At 33.2% G+C, this 21,268-nt stretch overlaps 1 protein-coding gene across 3 annotated transcripts in view; it reads left to right on the forward strand.

The window, feature by feature from the left end:
• Positions 1-21,268, forward strand: part of Ntan1 (N-terminal amidohydrolase 1) — a 185,637-nt gene that overhangs the window by 149,074 nt on the left and 15,295 nt on the right. For 2 of the 3 annotated variants that reach the window (XM_089633702.1, XM_089633701.1), the window contains exons 2-3: positions 16,227-16,414; positions 17,622-17,687. In XM_089633702.1, coding sequence (XP_089489828.1) covers positions 16,228-16,414; positions 17,622-17,687 — 253 coding nt within the window. In that variant the 5' untranslated portion in view covers position 16,227. Of the gene's footprint in view, positions 1-1,625; positions 1,808-16,226; positions 16,415-17,621; positions 17,688-21,268 lie in introns of those variants that run through there. The other variant, XM_089633700.1, reaches the window with a different exon arrangement.

Consider the following 21,268-nt stretch of genomic DNA (forward strand, 5'->3'; position numbering starts at 1 on the left):
CATGACTAAATAGCTTACCTTTTCAGAAAAAAACACTAAGTACGCAGAGAACAATATTACATCAGGCATTTATTTGAGGCGTAACTTGTACGATCTTCACACATATCGATTTTTAGCAGTCAACCCACGCAATCTGTAATATCGGTAATTTTACTATTATGACATACGGTAGATGGGGATGCTATGTCCAAATTCGTTCATTGTAATTTGGTTATAATAGCCGAGATATATCCATATTGCTTAGCTTGATCCGAATAACTCACCTGATCCGAATAGCTTCGGTCTACCCTACTACACCTACATACCTAATATTAACACACAGGTTGTTGTTATACCTGGTTTATCTACTTTTAATAATATTATTATGTTTCTGTGGTCACCTAGTTATATTGTATATAATTACGAGTTCCAATTTACGTCTGGGAATGCACACCGCACTGAACAGAGATAATCCCTAGAAGTGTGATTTATACCGATTTGAAAGAAAAATAACAAGACCTATCGACTGGCGATGTAGCGATGGGTCATGACTTACTTCATTAACTTCGGTACGGCTATCCCGGTACGGCTCCCATGATACCGCTCCCGGTACGTACGACTCTTGGTACCGGAGAAGATGATAAGATGCTAGATAGTTAGGTGCAGGTACATACGTTCAAGTGCAGATGTCGGACTGTCAGACGCTGTTCACATCTCTGAGTATTTTTCTAAAATATCTCCTGATAAACAAAGAGTAACCGTTCAATTGAGCCGTGGTTCGGTTACTGGGAGTCGTACGAATACCGCTCATCAAAAAGAGCTAGCTCAATTGTGCGGCTCGTTTATGAACGACTCATCGCTACTATCGACTCTTATGGTAAGTACCCACGCTAGTTCATGCTCGATTGTATTACGTTCATTCGAACATGTCTCAACGTGTATACCATCTTGCTCGATGCTTTTTTGTTCGATGTCGAGCGAACGGCTCGATTCAAAAAAGATTCAAGGACCGTAATTCTTGCTCGAGATTCGACAGTATTTTACGGTTTGACTGAGCGTCTTGGTAGTATATCTATGGCGTCTTGTTTCGAGCTGCTCGAGCGTGTGGACGCAACTACGATCATAGTTTTAAGTCAACATGTTCGATCAAGCCAAACCGTCGAGTATGAATATACGTGTGTACATAGCTTTAGACTCCAGTCAGCCAACGTAATAATTATTGCAATCAATGTGGTATTTCGATATTTTAAAAATTTTCACCAGAAATAACGAAAAATTTCCCTTACTTCGGGCACACTGTCACCTTCACTACAGATCTTTCGAGTATTTTTTTTTCACGTTGTTGTACGCAAATATAAGCTTTTTGTTTAAAAAAATATAAACGTGTTAAAACTGGGCGTAAATAAGTTCCGTTTCGCACCTAGGAATTAGCACCTGTTATGATAATAAACTCAATAACCAAGAAACAATGTGCATTAATTATTGGCAACCCTGACCAACAAATTCATAAAACACATTAATACGATTTGTGTCAAAGACGCGTTGCGATTGGTTGACGAATGCGTAGTTCTCAGCCAATCACCTTGCGGGGTGATTAGATAAGGAGTCATTACTAGTCGGGAACCAAGACTTGGCGTTTCGTTAGCACCAACAACAGTACAAGACCATTTTCTTGACGATATTATATTGTATTTTACTATATTGGGTCGCGTCGATCACATACACTGATGTTTAACTCACCGAGTGTGTTTATTTTAGTGCTTGCTTTTTGTGCTGTCGATGCGAAGGTTTTGTGCAAAACAGACACCAACTTGATCATATCTCCGAGGTATTTATTTATTATTTACATTTTTTTACTTTCAAAGCGCGTAATTAGTAAAACAGCAGTTCTAAAGCAGACAATATAAAATATTTCCGTCAAAATTACTTATTTATGCGATGCATTAAATGATCGTTTACAGAAGCAAGTTATTGCCATTTGAGACTTATATTGTCGGCGAACTATAAGTTTTGATTAAAACTTTATAGAATTTATTAAATTATCATTAAAAAAACGTGAAATCCTGGGAGACACAAACATTTTTATAGATCAATATTTCATCAAAATGAAATCATTATTACTATGAGGTTCTTTCGCCAAACGTTCGTGGAATTTATCGTTTGATCATGATTGATCACCGCTCACGGTGGGGACAGTGAAAAAAGTTATGTATGCAGGTGTTAACAAAACTGTCTACCAGATGTATTTTCGCCCCGGCTTCGACATTGATCATTATTTCCCCTTACCCTTTAAATGTAAAAGCCTTTTTCACAACTGCCTGTATACGAGTAGCCTTAGCCAGATCAACTTGTCTTTTGGTTTGCACCATCCACTTGGTACTCTGCTCCAACATAGATGAAAAGTGTAAACTATATGCTTGCTGAAGGAAAATTACGGTCAGTTAGAAGGCTGATTCAATTAGAATAATAATTACGTGTGGCGTGGCCAATATTTATTTTTTAATGCGCCTACCTCTATGATAAAGGTCAACAAATTCGCAGTTTGAAACATAGACATCATAAATGGTAGACTTGCCTTAACTTGAAATCTGGGCATCATTTCGACGAGCTGGATGCCAACTACGTGATTATATTTTTGGAACCAGGAGGGTTCGAGAATGTTTTGGAAAGATAAACTACGGCATCTATCGTATGTTGACCGCTGACGAGCGCACATTGAAATAACCAGACCCTGCACAAAAGATAAAGTTCGTTGAAGTACAAAAGTTTTCAGCGCAGTACATACTGTGGATCTGAATGTTCGTTAAAAATGAGTGAGGTGGGTAAATTGTAACACATTTGTAAATATTGTAACACAATATTCAATTTTGGAAACAAGCCCGATGTTTTGTTTACCCTATTTGGGATGTGTAGTTAAGGCGATGCCATACGTAGTAATGCAAAATCATGTGTTTTTGGTTTGAAAATTTGGTCGCCTAGAAATTTTTCAGATGCTTTAATTAAATACTGCGAGTAGAATACATCTTGACCTTTGAAATAGTGGATTATTTTTTAGATAAGTCTTTTTATAAACCCAGAAAAAAATAATGTAAAGGCCTATGAAAACTGCTTTAAAGTTCAAACTCTCCTACTTACAAACCCATTTTCTGTTATGATTTTATTGTATAATGTGGCAAATTAAGTTATTTATAAAATGATCGAAAAAAAAAATATTTATGCCTGAACATCCACAAAATAAAATTAAAGGCACTTTTTGGCCATGTTTTTTTCTTGCATACATCAAAACAGGCGGATGGTGTTAAGCGGGAATTTAAACCTTATCGCCATCTACGTAAGGTGTGTTATTGATAGCGGTTCGATTTAAAATATTACACGACGTAGTGCATCGCCTTAAGTTTTTTAAGTAGCCGGAAATTTACACGCCATTGTAAAAAGGACCAGTAATTCTTAAGCAGTGTATCCCCCTTCCCTCGCTGACTGGTCTATCAATTTTAACGTCTATGGTTGGTATCTGAGAAAACATTGCGGTTTTACACTAGTAGTAGGTATCTACCCACATACGGCCTGACTGCGTGATTGTAAAACTAATTATTATTTTATTTCGACCAATTAATGGCGCTATCAGTGCAGAATAAAGGACTACTCGTGTTCAAACTAAAGTCAAGCTATAATTTAATTATGTTACAAATATTATTGCTTGAATTGATGTCGTCTAGGTCCTTGAAATATTATCGTTTACTAAATTTTTACCGATAATTTAATAAGACTGAAATTTGTTTACTTTTTTGTGGTTGAAACCGGATTTCCGATATTTTATTGAAGTTGGTTTTACGCGTTATCGGACGTTCGTACCTGTTGAAAAATGTCAAATATATCTAGGCTAGGAGTGCAATATATATGGTTTTTATTACTTTAAAGTAAGACTTTTAATTATGGTTCCATGATAACTCGACACAGTGACAATTCAACACGCCTTTAAAAAGTGATAAAGTCATTAGAAACAATGAAAAAAAAATTAAACCTAACCTAACCTAACCTAACTTATTTAACCCAGTTAATAAAGTTTTTGTTTAATCACTTTCCATGACTTTATATAACTTTTTAACGACGTGATGAATTATCATTTTGATGATTTATCCGGTCACTTTAATTACAACATATATAATATATATACCTGTTCTTATTTCTATATACCTCACTAGGTAATATACCTGTTCTGAGGTCTATAGACCTCACTTGATAATTTACCTGTTCTGAGTTCTACAGAACACCTTTTTACTGGGCCTATGTGTGTAAAGAAGAGAGAAAAACAACGACACATGTGCGGTATTACCTACATCAAATTTTCCATGAAATCATTATCACTATTCACATTTTAATATAGAGGTATATATATTATATTTATACTCTAAATATATCACCTGTTTTGAACCTCAGTGGTTTATAATTACATATATAAAGACTCTGTACTTCTTTTATGCCGCGCTTACATTCACCCCAAATTAGAACACCGCACGCAGATCTGGACTCCTTTTATACCGCGCTTATATTCACCCCAAATTAGAACACCGCACGCAGATCTGGACTCCTTTTATACCGCGCTTATATTCACCCCAAATTAGAACACCGCACGCAGATCTGGACTCCTTTTATACCGCGCTTATATTCACCCCAAATTAGAACACCGCACGTAGATCTGGACTCCTTTTATACCGCGCTTACATTCACCCCAAATCAGAACACCGCACGTAGATCTGGACTCCTTTTATACCGCGCTTACATTCACCCCAAATCAGAACACCGCACGTAGATCTGGACTCCTTTTATACCGCGCTTACATTCACCCCAAATCAGAACACCGCACGTAGATCTGGACTCCTTTTTTACCGCGCTTACATTCACCCCAAATCAGAACACCGCACGCAGATCTGGACTCCTTTTGTGCCGCGCTTACATTCACCCAAATTAGAACACCGCACGTAAATCTGGACTCCTTTTAAACCGCGCTTACATTCACCCCAAATTACTTATTTAATTTGGTTTGAGGAAAATCTTTGTGTAAGACATACCTACCTAGCGAAGAAAAAAAAGTAGCTATTCTTCTAAATTCTTCCATATGAATCAATTCTTCGCGAAAATGTGTTTGGCAGTAATTTTCATTTGTTGAATCTCAATAAAGGTAGGTTGTAAAAATAATTGGTCCACTCGCTTTTTTTGCCGAATTTATCATTTGACTAGCTGACGTGTACCCCTATAGTAAATTTTTAAAAATACACACATCTATAGTACTTACTTTATACTTTTTTTTAATAATTCGTACAGACAACACGGCGTCAAAAGTTAATAACAAACAAATTACGTTACTTATAAAATACATACATTTTCCTGAATTTAATTCATTTTAACTAAAGACGAAGTTAGCCTATTTCAATAGTTGATGGACGCTGGAAAATCGGAATCAGGTAAAATATGAAATAGAAATAACCAACTCTCAACTTGAGGTACAGCTCTCAATACCTACTGATTGTTCTGACAAATAGGTAAACAAACCTCACTTGTTAATAATTTTGAAACTTAGACGATGTAAGAGTGTGATTTGTGTCGAATAGAGGTTTACGACATCACTGTTTTCGTATGTTTTTGAAAATTTAAATAACAAATCACATAGGTTTTTATTGCATTTTAACCATGTTATCAATTGAGCAGAGGTTAAATTTTCTCCCGGTTACAGTTTTTCCCGTATTTAAATAACGTTGAGTGCGTCATAATTAATTTGTCAGATTGTTATCACGAATTTCGTAGTAAAATCAAATGAATTTCCCGCCACTAACATATAATTTGTAGATAACGTTATTACAATTTCCTGGAAAAGTATGACTCGGAAATATTAGTACAATTTGCTAACTATTACCGGGTACCTAATATTAACTTCCTAGTGATCCGGTTGTTATCGTAATAACATGACTTACGGAATATCAGTATTTGCATAAAAAATGCGTAATTTTCTCACGCGTTGATCATGATTAAAAACCGTGATTAACCATTTGTCGAAACAAACAGCAAATAATACAAAGATAGGATTACATAAGTTGCTTAGAGATGGGAGTTTCAATGTGTTTTAAAACTAATTGTAGGTACAGTGGAGAGGAAGAGGAATATAGGATAAGGATAAGGATAGGAAATGCTTCCGATACAATTCATACTCACGTAATAATGTATGATCGAACGCTTTACTTCTGTTTGGTATTTCTTAAGGTTGTTGCTATGAATCTTTACATTGTTTATTTTTCTGATTATTACTTTCGTTCTAAAAATATGTTATTTTATTTTTTTAATTCATAATTATCGATTTAAAAAACGATCTGAAACTGCACATTACGAAACGCTTCCAACTGACTACAACGACATTCTGACATAGAAAACGCCACTGGCTGGTTAGACTGCTGTCACCAATGTCGCCCGGCGTGACGTCAACGCCGCCGAATTTCTAATAAAAATAAACCTGTCATTTTGGCGGTAAATCGAAAAGGAACATTTTAAATCATTGTAGATCATTTATTCGTCAACATAAATACAAAATAAAAGTACCTTCTTTCTCGTATTTTTTTCTAATGTTGGCTCTACACGTGGGCAAATGAAAGAAATTGGTTTATCGTGTTTATTTTGACGGTATAGATTTTTTATTAAATTGGTAAGCTCGGGCGATATCGGGCCATTATTCAGAATTTTAAATAACAACATTTGATCAAAAGTTGTTTATTTGTGTTTAAAAAGAATTCTTTAAATTCTTTCGATTCAGAAAGGAGTCCAGATGCAGATCGCACCATAAAGCATACTCCTGCCTGTTCTAATTAACTCGAAGACGATAATCCGCGGAATAACATAATATGCCTAAATGTAAAGTGAATACTGAATAGGAATAGGAAAAGCGAAGTACACGTCCGGACATGACTGTGCGAGTACTGTTAAGAAATGCATCCAGGATCGGGGATCGGGGAGCCATTAAGGAGTAACTCGCCGCCAATTAGCCACTGGTGTAACTCAATCTCCGGGGCGATTAATTATTGCGCCCGCCCGCAGATCCAATCCGCTAATTAACAGTGCCAGTCTCACGATGCGCGATGGGCGATGGGCCCTTCTGTCTTGTTAATCCCCCTGCCTTTCCCTACTTCTTTCACCTTCCACTAGTCCAATCTTCAAGCGACTGCAAGTCTGTCGGTGGTACAAGGTTTAGAGAATGTTTCTTTAAGTATTTGTTTCTATTTATTTGTTTCTGTGTTTCTGTTTCTCTATTTCTCTCTATCTCAGTTTCTTTATTTTTTTGTTTCTCTATTTTTCTGTTTCTCTATTTCTCTGCTTCTTCGTTTATCTGTTTCTTCTTTGTCCATCTCCATTTATTCCTTTCTCCGCTTGAGTTCATGTTGTTACACATCGGATATGTTCATTTTAGAGGCTTTTAAGAAATGTATTTTTTTATTTTTGTACGTATGAGTAGTCTACCCGCTAATATTAAAAAAAAACCCATCATGATAGAAGTGCTAAATTTACGCTTTTATTTAACTTTTTTCTTTACTATTATTAGTCATTCTTACGGACCTCTTTACGGGTTTCTTGTTGTCTCGCAGTTGTAGTGGTTTTATGTCTTATGTTCCGACTCTCGGCCCTATAAATCCTGGCGTTTGATTATCCCGGAGATGCAGAGATAATGCTGCCTTGTTTATGCCGTTTCCAAGGAATTACATTATTTGAGCTGCTGTTAAATGCACCTTGCAACCACTAGGTAGGCACATTTAGACAGCTATTTATATTACATAGATACCTATTCCCCAATAGTCAATACCTATATTTAATTACCAAATACTTGAGAGTCATAATAACAGAAGGTATGTATGCAACGATGTATGGATGCCAATGAAACAAAGAGTGTGTGTCAAGACTGAGTTGTTTGTCGAGTTCTGTCTTCAGCCTACCCCTGCGGAGAAATGGCGTTGATATTAATATTCGTGTATGATTCCTCAATCTTCACATTTACATGTAAACGTTGTTCGATTATCGCTCACCCTCTCAATTCTGCAGGCCACTACATACGCCACGAAAGTTGCCAATAAGAAATTTTCAGGGATCTACTGTGAAAAAAATGATTTATGATTAAGATCAAAACATAATTGACGCAAAAGACAAATGCAATGAACAATTAAGCGCTGTATTCTAACGAATTGGAATTAATTTTTGACATTTTAAAACTTAATTTTCCACTAACATTTTTTTGTCAGTGGCTGTAGTCACTTTCCAAATTTCGAAATTTGATAGTTAAGTAGAAATATTACGCTTGAAGGGCTTAAATTCATAGTGTGACGAAAGCACTACTTAGTAATGCAAAATCATGCATCTTTGATTTCAAAATTTGATCGCTTAGAAACATTATATACTGCGAGTATAGTATTCGAATTTTTATAGGTCTTTTTATGAGTCCAGAAAATAATTTATATCGGGACTATAAAAACTGCTTTAAAGGCTTATGAAAATTATGGTAAAACATTTAAATATTTTTTCAATAGTCAAATAAAACGCACTTTTTCGCGAAGTTTTTTTTTCTTGCAATACTTGGCCTTTTTCATACAAAACTTAAATTTGGATGTGACGCCAAAATACCAAACCAAACTGCAAAATATTTTTTTTATTCGAAAAGTATAGTAAATGGTCGGATATGTGCTACTTTATGTATTTGTGTTTCAAATTATAAAATTTGGTCCATTAAAGAAATATATTTTTCATGATTTGATAGTCAAGTTTGGCAATTATTTGTGACTTAATGGTAATTTCTAAAAAAAATAAGTTTGCCTTACCTAGTATGCAAATATAAAATAAAATAATATATGAAATGTTAAAAAAATATATTTTAATTGGTTAATTTTAATTTTCATCTGCGAAAAAAAATTGTCGTATATAAATCTTAAGTCAGTCAGACAAAAACTTTTTTTTTGCAATTTTTTATTTTTTAATTTATATAGAAATTAATTTACATTGGGAAAGATTATTTTTTAAATAATTACCATTAACTCACAAAAAATTGCAAAAAATTTAATTCTTTAATGGCCTGTATTTTTAAACTTAAAATACAAATAAATAAAGCAACATATATCCGTACTAGATATTTGCTATAAATTTGGTTTGTAAAAATAACTATTCAGTTTGGTCGAGTATTTTCAAATCCAAATTTAAGTTTTGTATGAAGAAGGCCGCGCAGCCGTTCCTCTTAAGCGGGAATTTAAACCTTATCGCCATCTACATAAGGAGTTTTATTGTTAGCGGCCCGATTGCAAATATTACACGACGTGGTGCCTTGAAAATTTAATAATATAATGTAGGTACTTGAGAATGAAATTTCCAATGCTTATCAATCCTTATCTTTTATTTACCTTTATTCTAGAAAACCTTTTTATTCTAAAATTTGTGACACATTTATAATTTACAATGTTTTTACTTCTCCTTGCTTAAATGCATTAAGTACATTTTATAGATTTATAGTTCACATTAAGTATTTAACTATGTTTCTTCTTTTGATGATACAATAACATCTCTAAATAGTATAAAATAAAGTCGCTATCCGCGTCTGTCTGTCTTTGCGCTTAGTTCTTGTAAACTACGCAATGGATTTTGATAGGGTTTTCATTATCATTTAGAGAATTGCTTCCGGAAGGTTTACATATATAATACATGCATATTATATTTTAAGAAAGTAGAAAAAAGTCGATGTTTGTTCGAGTCGTAAAAATATGTTTTCATATAAGGTTTAAATTCTCGCTTAACACCATCCGCCTGTTTTGATTTATGCAAGAAAAAAGAATGGCCAAAAGTGCCTTTTATTTTATTTTGAGGATGTTCAAGCATAAATATTTAAAAAAATTTCGATCATTTTATAAATAACTTAATTTGCCACATTGTACAATAAAATCATAACCGAAAATGGTTTCGTAAGTAGGAGATTTTGAATTTTAAAGCAGTTTTCATAGGCCTTTACATTATTTTTTTCTGGGTTTATAAAAAGACTTATCTAAAAAATACTCGATTATTTCAAAGGCCAAAATGTATTCTACTCGCAGTATTTAATTAAAGCATCTGAAACATTTTTAGGCGACCAAATTTTCAAACCAAAAACACATGATTTTGCATTACTACGTATGGCATCGCGTTAAGACAATTTGTATAAAAGTAACAAATTTATCATGGTTCTTCATTTATTTATTTCGTTTATTTATTCAACGGTATAAAATATACAATGACATCAGAAAATATACAATTAACAGAAACTCTAAATGGATATAAAAAGTTAGAGATACTATCACATGCAAAACTTTTAGGTAGACTAGGTTAGATTAGTATTGATTGAAATATATGATAGTATAAATACATGATATAATATATTACAATAGCTTAAATGTATGCATTTATTTTTAGGTTTTGGTTGAAAGTAGGAAAGTGCCAATCAAGCTGTTGGTTCACCTTATTGACCCAAGTTTCCTCAGTTGCCCCAGGCAGTTCATTTTATATACATATTTATTTGACTTTTTACGTAAGTGTGAGTAGACTTACATTTTATTGGTCATGATTTAAAAGATATGATATTAAAGCCTTTTTGTACCTACCTAGCTTCTGTGCAGTTAAACAGATCCGCTACATCTGCGTACCTATTACTAATTTAATCCATGCAAGATAAGTCGGTTAAAACGAGTAATTTCATTAAATTAACATGATTACTTTGGTCAATGGGTATGAATAGTTAGAAATTGATAACCCTTCAAAACTTGTGTTGAACATGTTATCAGTGTGAAATCACTAATTTTGTACAGCAACAAAGTAAAGTAATTTTTTTTAACCTCCAGAATAAGAAATCAGCAAGTTTTCCCCGGCCATATCAAACAGTAGCTTTTCATCTCGCATAAATCTCGAGATGATGGAATTTTCGTGAGTCCGCGCCGGAACACATCGGTCGTGATCATCGACCGCATGCAGATATGTCCCCCGATCGCTATCTGAATCTCAGATCCCGAAGATAACACCCGTCACGCTCTCGAAACGTTTCTCGGCCGGGCCCGGCATACCAAATAAGACGCTCCCTTACGGCGATCAGTGTTCACTGGGAACTGGTTGCCTCTGATAGACCGGATTTAATGCATCAGCAGACCGATTCTCCTGTAATCCGGCCAATAAATTAAATCGCAAGGTAATTGAATTGAAAGGCTTCTGTTTTGGACTTGCCAGGTTGATAGTTAAGGCTTTGTAGTAAGCGTTCAAAGTGAAGAAGAAGATGGTTTGAAAGGGATGTATGTACATAAATAGGAATGTTAGAGGAAGCGCGCCAATATTCGAAAACCGATTATAATGAATATGCCTAAACGTAAATATTGCATACAAAAAAATAACAAAAATCTCTCTACAAAAATCATAAGTAGCATTTAAAGAAACACTACGTTTTTTCATACTTATACCATGTTAAATAACAGAACCAGTTGTTTTTTTTATAATTTTCGGAGCATACGTTGCGATTTTCTATTGAGGGACTTGTCGTTTTTTTAATCTTGAAAACTTTGTGTTTATAGAAAATATATTATAAATCGGTAGAAATTCAGAATGAAACGTAGTGGAACATTTAAAAAAAATGTTTGTTAGGATTTGATACTATTCACTGATACTGATTAAATAGAATCAATGTTAGCAATCCACAGTGCTGTAATCAAAGATATTAGAAGAACGAGATGTGCTATGAGCAGTTCGTACTGAGTGGAATTGTTTTGCCGAGTGTCGCCGGTTTTGTTCACCAATACTACTGCACACCTTCGCTTGCGCTAAGGTATCCGCACTAATACACAGATTTCTGTGCGTACACGTCCCGATACCGTTCAAAGTACCCTAATTAGGTAGTACTCCGGCTACGGTCCGGCGGCCAACATAGCATATCTCGTTCTTCTAATATCTTTGGCTGTAATGATGCCAACCCTGATGTATGGAAATGATGCATGGAACGTGCATTTGGCAGAGTAAGGATAAAATAGATTAATTTATGCGTTTCGCACAGATATCGAAGTGTTTAACACGAACTTCCAAAAACTCAAAACATAGTTATAAAAATAAAATTCGATCAAATTATATCATAGAAAAGTTATTATTTTATTGTATTTTTTCATATCTTTCCTTGCTTTTTTGCTTTCAGTAGTTTGAATTGATTAAAATAACTGTCTCTTAGGACGGGTTTTTTACGGAATTTTTACAATTCATCAAATTTCAAAGTTGATTTTCAAGTTCTGTGAATATTCTATTCAATTTCTATTATTATATCATTTATGGCCAGCAACTTTACAAAACTTAAATAATAACAGAACTTGAATAGAACCTTCACATAACTTGTTGATCGACTTTGAAATTTGATGAATTGTTCAGTTTCTGTGAAACAACTCGCCCTTATTGTTGATATTAATCTGTTTTTAAATGTAAACAGGGGCATTATTTCATAATTACATTTTTTGTAGCAACTTCATTAAAACTGTTATAAAATGTATATTGTTATTCTATTTTTTTGTCTTCCGTTTTAAATGTTGTTATTTTATTGTTCAATGATTATAACCTCCATAACTGTATAAAAAAGTATTTATAAAGTAAATAAATTAAGTAATGAGATCCTTGAGGTATATGTGTGATAATCGCGACTTGGCCCAAAGCCAAAGGTCCTACCGCTCTGCTCGTCAAAACGTCAAAATGCATTGCACCAATGTAACTTGAATATTCCTCGCATTGTTCGCTGGATGTTTTATTTAGGAAAATACTGGTATTACTGCTTATTGCTGCGGGCATGTTACTTTGCATTCTCATTCAGCCATTTGCAGACTATGAGATGCGTGCCCCGGTGTCGTGAACTTTACTTTTGCATAATTCATAGTATCGCCGAAGCAATTCATATATCCTTGGATAATAACAATCGCTCTGGAATAATAATTTCCCAATAATCATATTGTGCTTCGGTAAACACTGTCACGTGTGCAGGGGTGCCACGAGTTACAACGACTTCACGATACGACAACTTTCCGATCCGACCACTTTTTTCAACAGCTAATGTACCTACAATAGCGAAATCAGAAAAAAATCTCGGTGCCTAACGTAAACTTTATGATGGTATTGATGTTTTAATTGTTTTTTAATCTACCGAAAACAGTGCGAATTTGTGTGTAGGAATATACAAAGAGAATAAATAATATTATTATTATTGGATCATTTCATCACTTCAAAAGTAAAAAGCAAGTTGACTTGTATTTGGCGGTTTACGCGTATAATAGCAGCGTTGTATTATTTTTTCTTAGATTAATTATCTTTTCCCTAATTAACTGTGTTCTTCATACATTCAATTAAATCCATCGACATTTTTTCGAATTCATTGCCTAAAATTAAAAGTAGCATCATGTCAATAATATAAACTGTTCAATGCGCATACACACCTTCACCTATACACTGTACACACACATATAAGACATTACAAGGAAACATATGACAGGTACACCTTGAAATTTTTAATATCTGTAAATTGTTTCATCACTCTAACCAAATTACGTACTGTTTGTTACGATAATATAAAATAAAATGAACAAAAGTTTATTGCCATTTAGATATTAAATATTATGCAATACTATCATGGTAATATAGTAATCTCGCTTATTTGGAAATTATTTCAACTTATTGCTTATAAACGATAATCAATCCTCAATGTCTTACAACTAATCCTTCATTGTTTATAATAAATTGTAACCACCACCAATTGTAAGTTATATTAGTCAAACATATAATATCATATTTACATATATAAATTATAAATGCGACATAATATTATAACATAATTTAAGATTTTACTCAATAAGTTATTAAAAAAAGAATATTCATCCTAGACTTCAGACTAGACTAAAAATCAATCAATATCATTTATTATATCAGCGCCCATGAGGTGATTTCTCACGAAAACGGCGCTATATAAATTAGCCAAATATTATTAAAATAAAAAAGGATGTATCCATCCAAAAACACAATTTAATTCTTGTAAAATCTTGCAGTCATGCATTAAGATTGCAGCCAAAATATATCGTTCAGAAAATTAATATAATGTTGGAGTTCTTAGTCGAAGTATGATACTGTTAAAAATGACGGAAGTTGATAAGGTCGGAATACCCCTGCAAAACAGAGGTACAGGGTTCAATTTCCAGATGCGACCAAATATTTTTCCGTCTTTTTCGTTTGGGAGTTGTTCATATTGTTCGCATCGATTAAATATAATATTTGTATATTATAAACAATTAATCTGTGTGAAATTTTATTTAAGATGGCATTGTAATTAAATTGTGTTAAGTACAAAGAATAAAAAGAGGTGTTTTAAGGTAAGATTACTTACTGACAACACACCATGATTCGTCTGCATTTAGTACAGTATTAACCTGGTCATAACACATGGCACGCCTGGAAATTCTATTTTAACCTGGGTCTTTGTAAACTTAATTATGTACATTTCAAGTAGTTATGCATTATTGAAATTTTGTGTTGAATTATGTTATTAATACACCACTCGTTGTGTTGATTGTCTGCTGTGATGTATTAAGATGTATTTCACCTTTTATTATTAATGAACTTTAGAGCTTGCAATATTATATGATTTAGTAGACAACACTGACATAGTCCATGTATTTTCTACGTTGTTTAGATTCAGTATGATATATTATGCGAGTTTCACTAACACACGGCTAACACGACAACTTTCCTTGTTTGCATACAATACTATTTAGTATGTTAGAGTTGTAAGTTTTGTTTATAATACCAGCTATAAATTGTTTGTTGAACAATAATATACTCGCAATAATAAGGTGTACTCGTAGGTAAGTATATTGGCGTAAATTACGGACTCTGTGCAATATATTTTTGCGTACAGCTAAAAATTATTTTATAAAGGTGATGAGTTTTTTGGGAACTTCATAACCACGAAAATCATGATTTGTTTTTATCTTCCAAAATAATTTTAGTAAAATATAGCGTTAAGTGAGAAAAAATTAGTACTGTTAGTTTATTAAGAATTTCTTCAAATAATTGATAGTCCAGTTAAAAACGGGATTACAGGCCGTTTACTGATAAACTTTTAGTAAATTTCTAATATTTTGGAACACGTGTTCGTGCACCTGCATTTGCCTTGATATTTAACATGACGAAATGCGAAAATATTAGGATTATTACGTACACGTGGTCTAACGTCGTATTTTATTAAATCAGGAAACCGATCAATTCATTCGTTAAGGGCCTGTAATTCCGATTTTAAGCGGATTACGTCATTTTTCTCCGTGCATCTTGCCTGAACGCTAATCGAGTAAATTTTTTATACACCTTTTCATAAGCCTAGAAAATAAATTTATCTAGCAATGAAAATTGAAGGCGATGTCGCATTTTATCAGGATAAGTAATGTTTAGATTAAAATTTTCTAATTCTGATCGGATATTTTTTTTGGGTTTGAGAACGATTTTACACGATTGAATAAAATACAGTTTTGAGCTATATCTTTGCTTAAGGCGATGCCATACGCAGTAATGCAAAATCATATGTTTTTGGTTTGAAAATTTGGTCGCCTAGAAATGTTTCAGATGCAATTAAATACTGCGAGTAGAATACATCTTGACCTTTGAAATAATCGAGTTTTTTTATATAGGTCTTTTTATAAGCCCAGAAAAAAATAATGTATAGGCTTATGAAAACTGCTTTAAAGTTCAAAATCTCCTACTTACGAACCCATTTTCGGTTATGATTTTATTGTATAATGTGGAAAATTAAGTTATTTATAAAATGATCGGAAAAAAATTAAATGTTTATGCCTGAACATCCACAAAATAAAATAAAAGGCATTTTTTGGCCATGTTTTTTTCTTGCATAAATCTAAACAGGCGGATGGTGTTAAGCGGGAATTTAAACCTTATCGCCATCTACGTAAGGATTGTTATTGATAGCGGCTCAATTAAAAATATTACACGCCTTAATTCGAATCAGGTGGTCGATGTGATGATGAAATGTTTGTCTTATCGTAACAGTGCAAAAACTATGTGAGCAGTGTGAGGACTTCCTAAGTGGATGGTCATTTCACTATTAGATTTGTGATATTGGATTGATACTTTATGTCTTGTCAATGTTGTTATATTTTGCGACAAAATAAACCAACTACTGTTTTCTTCTTCAGAATGGTGCTCGTGCTGAACGGCGTCCTGCAGGAGGAGTGTCCGGCAGACACGCGCTCCCTGTTCGCGGCGCACCCCGTGTACCGGGACACGGCGGCACAGCTGCTGGGCACCCCCTCCAAGGTGGTGGGGCCCGTTGGTCTGCTGTACGTACAGCAGCGGGAGATGGCCGCCACGGTGCCTCACGACAGTGAGTACAGCTTTAGATTACTACCCCTATACAGTCCTTTCACTAAATGGTGCTTGTGCTGACTGGTACCTTACTAGTCTACTACTACCCCCATACAGTCCTTTCACTAATTGGTGCTTGTTCTGACTGATACCTTACTAGTCTACTACTACCCCCATACAGTCCTTTCACTAAATGGTGCTTGTTCTGACTGATACCTTACTAGTCTACTACTACCCCCATACAGTCCTTTCACTAAATGGTGCTTGTGCTGACTGTTACCTTATTAGTCTACTACTATCCCCATACAGACCTTTCACTAAATGATGCTTTTGCTGACTGTTACCTTATTAGTCTACTACTATCCCCATACAGACCTTTCACTAAATGATGCTTTTGCTGACTGTTACCTTACTAGTCTACTACCCCCATACAGTTTTTCTGATTAAAGCTCCGTTGAAAGCTATTTTTCTATTATAGATATGCGGTTCCATGACTAAACGGAACATTTAAGAACAGTTAGCGAAAAGAGCAAAAACAACAAACTTAACCTAACCTGACTTAACATAACGCAATCTAACGTACCCTAACGTATCCCAAACTAACCTAACCAAACCCATTAATTTATACCTGTTCTATTTTATCCATTTACTGCGTTGTTTAAATATATTTTAAAGGATATGAAGAGCTTACAACCGAGCTATCAACAACGCGGTTTTTTTGCTGCATTTTGTTAAATCAAATTATTTATTAAACTTAACTAAACCATTCATTGGTAAGTACCAATTAAATATTGTGTTAAATCTGCTTACAGTTTCTTACAGGTACACATATTTTTTATTTGGTACAATATTTTTAACATTTCAAAGTTTTCCAGTAATGTTGGCCTCACTGGGTGGCTTGCCCACTTTAGTGAAGGTTCTCAAGACATAACAACAAAAATACACCTTTATGTAATTATTCACGCCATTTTTAACCGTGTCAGTTAAAATATAAGAGACAATATCAAAGATTCAAGCTATTTCCAGCAACTTTCAAAAGTGAATGGTTGTTCATAAGTCATATGCCGTGAATTTCACTATACTGTGATATTTGTCTTCCGTGTTGTTTAAAAAATACATAGTTATTCTTATTTTTATTGTGAAATAGTTTGAATTCTTATTTAGTTCACAGAATTATAAACTGTTGGCTATGAATGCTATGTTCCTAAAATTATTTTTTGTTTCAGAAAATGTTAATATAATGGGATCCGACGACGCCACATCGTGTATCATCGTCATAGTTCGACATTCCGGTAAGTTTCATTTAATACGAATATTAAATTACTAGCGCACACCCATGGAAAATCACGGGATATTATAATGAAATTGTAATAAAGCTGAGAGTAGTTGTATAAAAAAATATTTGCCTCGGGATTGCCTTTCAAAAGAAGAAATTAAATTTTCGAATGTTAGCAAACTTGAAAATCAATGACATTATTAAAATAGTTACCAAATAAAATTAAAAAAGGTTTATATTATAGCCTCGTACACTCACATTTAAACTACTTGGTTGAAATCTGGGGAAATACATGTGAAACATATATAAACGAACTACAGGTAACACAAAACAAAGTAATCAAAAAACTATTTCACTTCAAATCTAGAACATCAACAAAAAAATTATATATGGAAACAAAACTATTAAAATTAAGAAAATTATATGAATATAATATATGTCTTCTTATTTACAAAATAAATAATAAACTCATACATACAAATACAGAACTCATTAAAACGTCCCAAGTACACACACACTTTACACGGCAACACGATAAAATACATTTAAACACCATACATACTCATTATGGCAAGCAATCCATTGGTTACGAGGGAAGCAACATATACAATTGCCTCCCAGACGAAATTAAAAATGAAAAAAGTATAGGTACATTTAAAAAAAAATTGCTCAGTTTTATGCTCAATCAACAAAACAATGAAAGTGAATAATATCAGTGTGTAATATATTTATGCGTAATATATATGTTATTTCTAGTTAAATAAGTGAAAAATGTAATTTTCTTTTATCTAGAATAAAAAAAAATAAAAAAAATAAAAAGACAACAATACAATCATAAGACACCTTACATTATTACTAATGGAACAAAACATGTAGAACCGCTTATGAAAACGATAGCCATCCCAAGAATGTGTTGAGAACGGACCGCTAAAGTACGTCCACTGGACCTAGTTCAGCGAAACCACGCGCGTTGTCTCAGTAACGTATCTTCAATCTATTAATTCATCTTATCATCTGTTGAAAATTAAAAAAAAAAGAAATACATAATTCAAATAAAGGCTTAATAATTCATAAATTAATTTTGGTAGTTATCTACTCTATTGCTTGTCTGATAGGGTGTACACTTATCAGGTCCAATTTTTAAAAATTAAAATTCGTTTAACTTGAATAATTTTACGCACTACGCAGGAATGCAATTTAAAATCACGCACCCATGCACCGAAAACCGAAATTATTATGTTTTATGAGGTTCTTTGGAAAGATGGAGAAGATCAATTCCCTTAATTTTTTTTCTCCCATTCAACTGGTCTCCATTCCGTTAAATTGATATTTGAGTAATTTATTACATTTTTGGTCAGTTCTTCTCTGGTTGATTTAATTATTTATTGTTGTTAGTTTTTAATATCTTTTCCGATAATGTTTCCTTACGCTAATTTTCTTGGTTCCTCGCAATACACAATAAATTATATCCTTTTAGCGTTTGTTAACGATTGTGTCGGATGGTCGATCATAAATCAAGCGTTAAGTTAATAAATCTGCCTGTTTAGTACTTTAAGTGCGTTTCCCGGTGATGTGCTTACGGAAAAGGCTAGTTGGGCAAGAAAAAAATACACTTTTGCGCGCTCTCTGATGCGGATTTAAAAACAATATTTTTTATTATTCCTCTTTGGAGAAGGGGTTTACTTCTTATGACTGAGCGTAGTGAAGTCCTGTTTTACTCAACCTTTTGCATTTCGCCTGTAAATGTCGTACGTTTTGCCGACATAATGTGGCCGTTTTAACGGATCCATAAAGATTCTTTTTTCAAATGTGAATTCGTCGTGTTTAATTGTACTTACTTATTCACGTATATGCGGTATCTACCTGCCCGAAGAAAGTTTGTAAAAAGAATTTTCAGGCGTTTATTTGAAATTAAAAAAAATTGCATGAAATATATTATGATTTACAATTATGTAGGTAGGTATTTAAGTACCTACTTACAAATCTTATGATTTCAAAAGAAATTTTTGTTGTGATTTATAAAATTAAAGAAAACTACAAACATACTTTTTTGGTCCTTCAAAGAACTACTAGTAATCTATAAAATATGTTTTTTCTTACCCTTCTTATATTTATATTATATTATACTATTATACATAACATAATAATATTTATATTAATATTTATATGCGTTCATACATTTCTAGTGAAAAAATTTTTTTTTTAGTAGTTTGTAATTAAAAATTTTACTGAGCAATTTTATTTTTTGTATTCTACTCCAACGAAGCGATAGGAAAACCTTCAATTTATCTAAAGCATATTTTTTTAGTATCCCTAATGTACACCAATTCGTTAAAAAATTAATCAAAATGGTGATTTGGCATTAAGCTTCGACTTAAAGATGCTACTCATGTGCGTTAATCACATTTAAAAAATATATTAGGTAAGGTTGATACAATATGCAAGATAGAGAGGTATTCACAAACTATGAACAACGTTAAAAATATGTGGAAGATTTAAAGTTTAATTTTCTGATTCTGGTCATCGTAATAAAAATGTATAATTTAAATATTTTCATTCATCATTATTAATTTTAAAAACTGGCTACTATGACGCACAAACCGTCACTGATTGGTAAGACGGCTGTCATCAGCTTTGCCTGGAGTGACGACAACGCCGCCGAATTCACGAATAAAACGAACATGTCGTTTTGGCGGCAAATCTAAAGTGGCACATTTAAAATTGCTATAGAAAATTTATTCGTCAACATAAAAATAAAATTAAAAATACCTTCTCTATCGTAATTTTTAAGGCGATGCCATACGTAGTAATGCAAAATCACGTGTTTTTGGTTTGAAAATTTGGTCGCCTAGAAATGTTTCAGATGCTTTAATTAAATACTGCGAGTAGAATACATCTTGGCCTTTGAAATAATCGAGTTTTTTTGGATAAGTCTTTTTATAAACGCAGAAAAAAATGTATGAGGCCTATGAAAACTGCTTTAAAGTTCAAAATCTCCTACTTACGAAAACATTTTGGGTTATGATTTTACTGTATAATGTGGCAAATTAAGTCATTTATAAAATGATCGAAAAAAATTAAATATTTATGCCTGAACATCCACAAAATAAAATAAAAGGCACTTTTTGGTCATGTTTTTTTCTTGCATAAATCAAAACTGGCGGATAGTGTTAAGCGGGAATTTAAACCTTATCGCCATCTACGTAAGGGTTGTTATTGATAACGGCTCAATTTAAAGTATTACACGACGTAGTGCATCGCCTTAATAAAAAAAAGTAATAATACCCTATTACGTCAATCTTAAGATTATGGAAATACTTCTCGTTACAACCAGTTGAATTCGGCGATGTATAGCTAGCAAAATGATGAATATCTTCACTTTACGACCATTTAAAATACGACTACGTTAAAACCAAATAACAGATTAAGTGAACATTTATTTTCCCCTTTTATGTTATAATATAAATATTATTTGGAAGGCATTCCGTCTTCAAGCAATCAAATCCGCTCTCAAAACTTTCAAAACAAAATTATTTAATATCAGAAAAGAGGAAAATAAATATATGAAATGTACATGTTCTTCACATTTTTCTGAAA

The sequence above is a fragment of the Hesperophylax consimilis genome, chromosome 7, assembly GCF_061612785.1.
Source record: "Hesperophylax consimilis isolate HC1 chromosome 7, BYU_Hcon_1.0, whole genome shotgun sequence".
Taxonomy (NCBI): domain Eukaryota; kingdom Metazoa; phylum Arthropoda; class Insecta; order Trichoptera; family Limnephilidae; genus Hesperophylax; species Hesperophylax consimilis.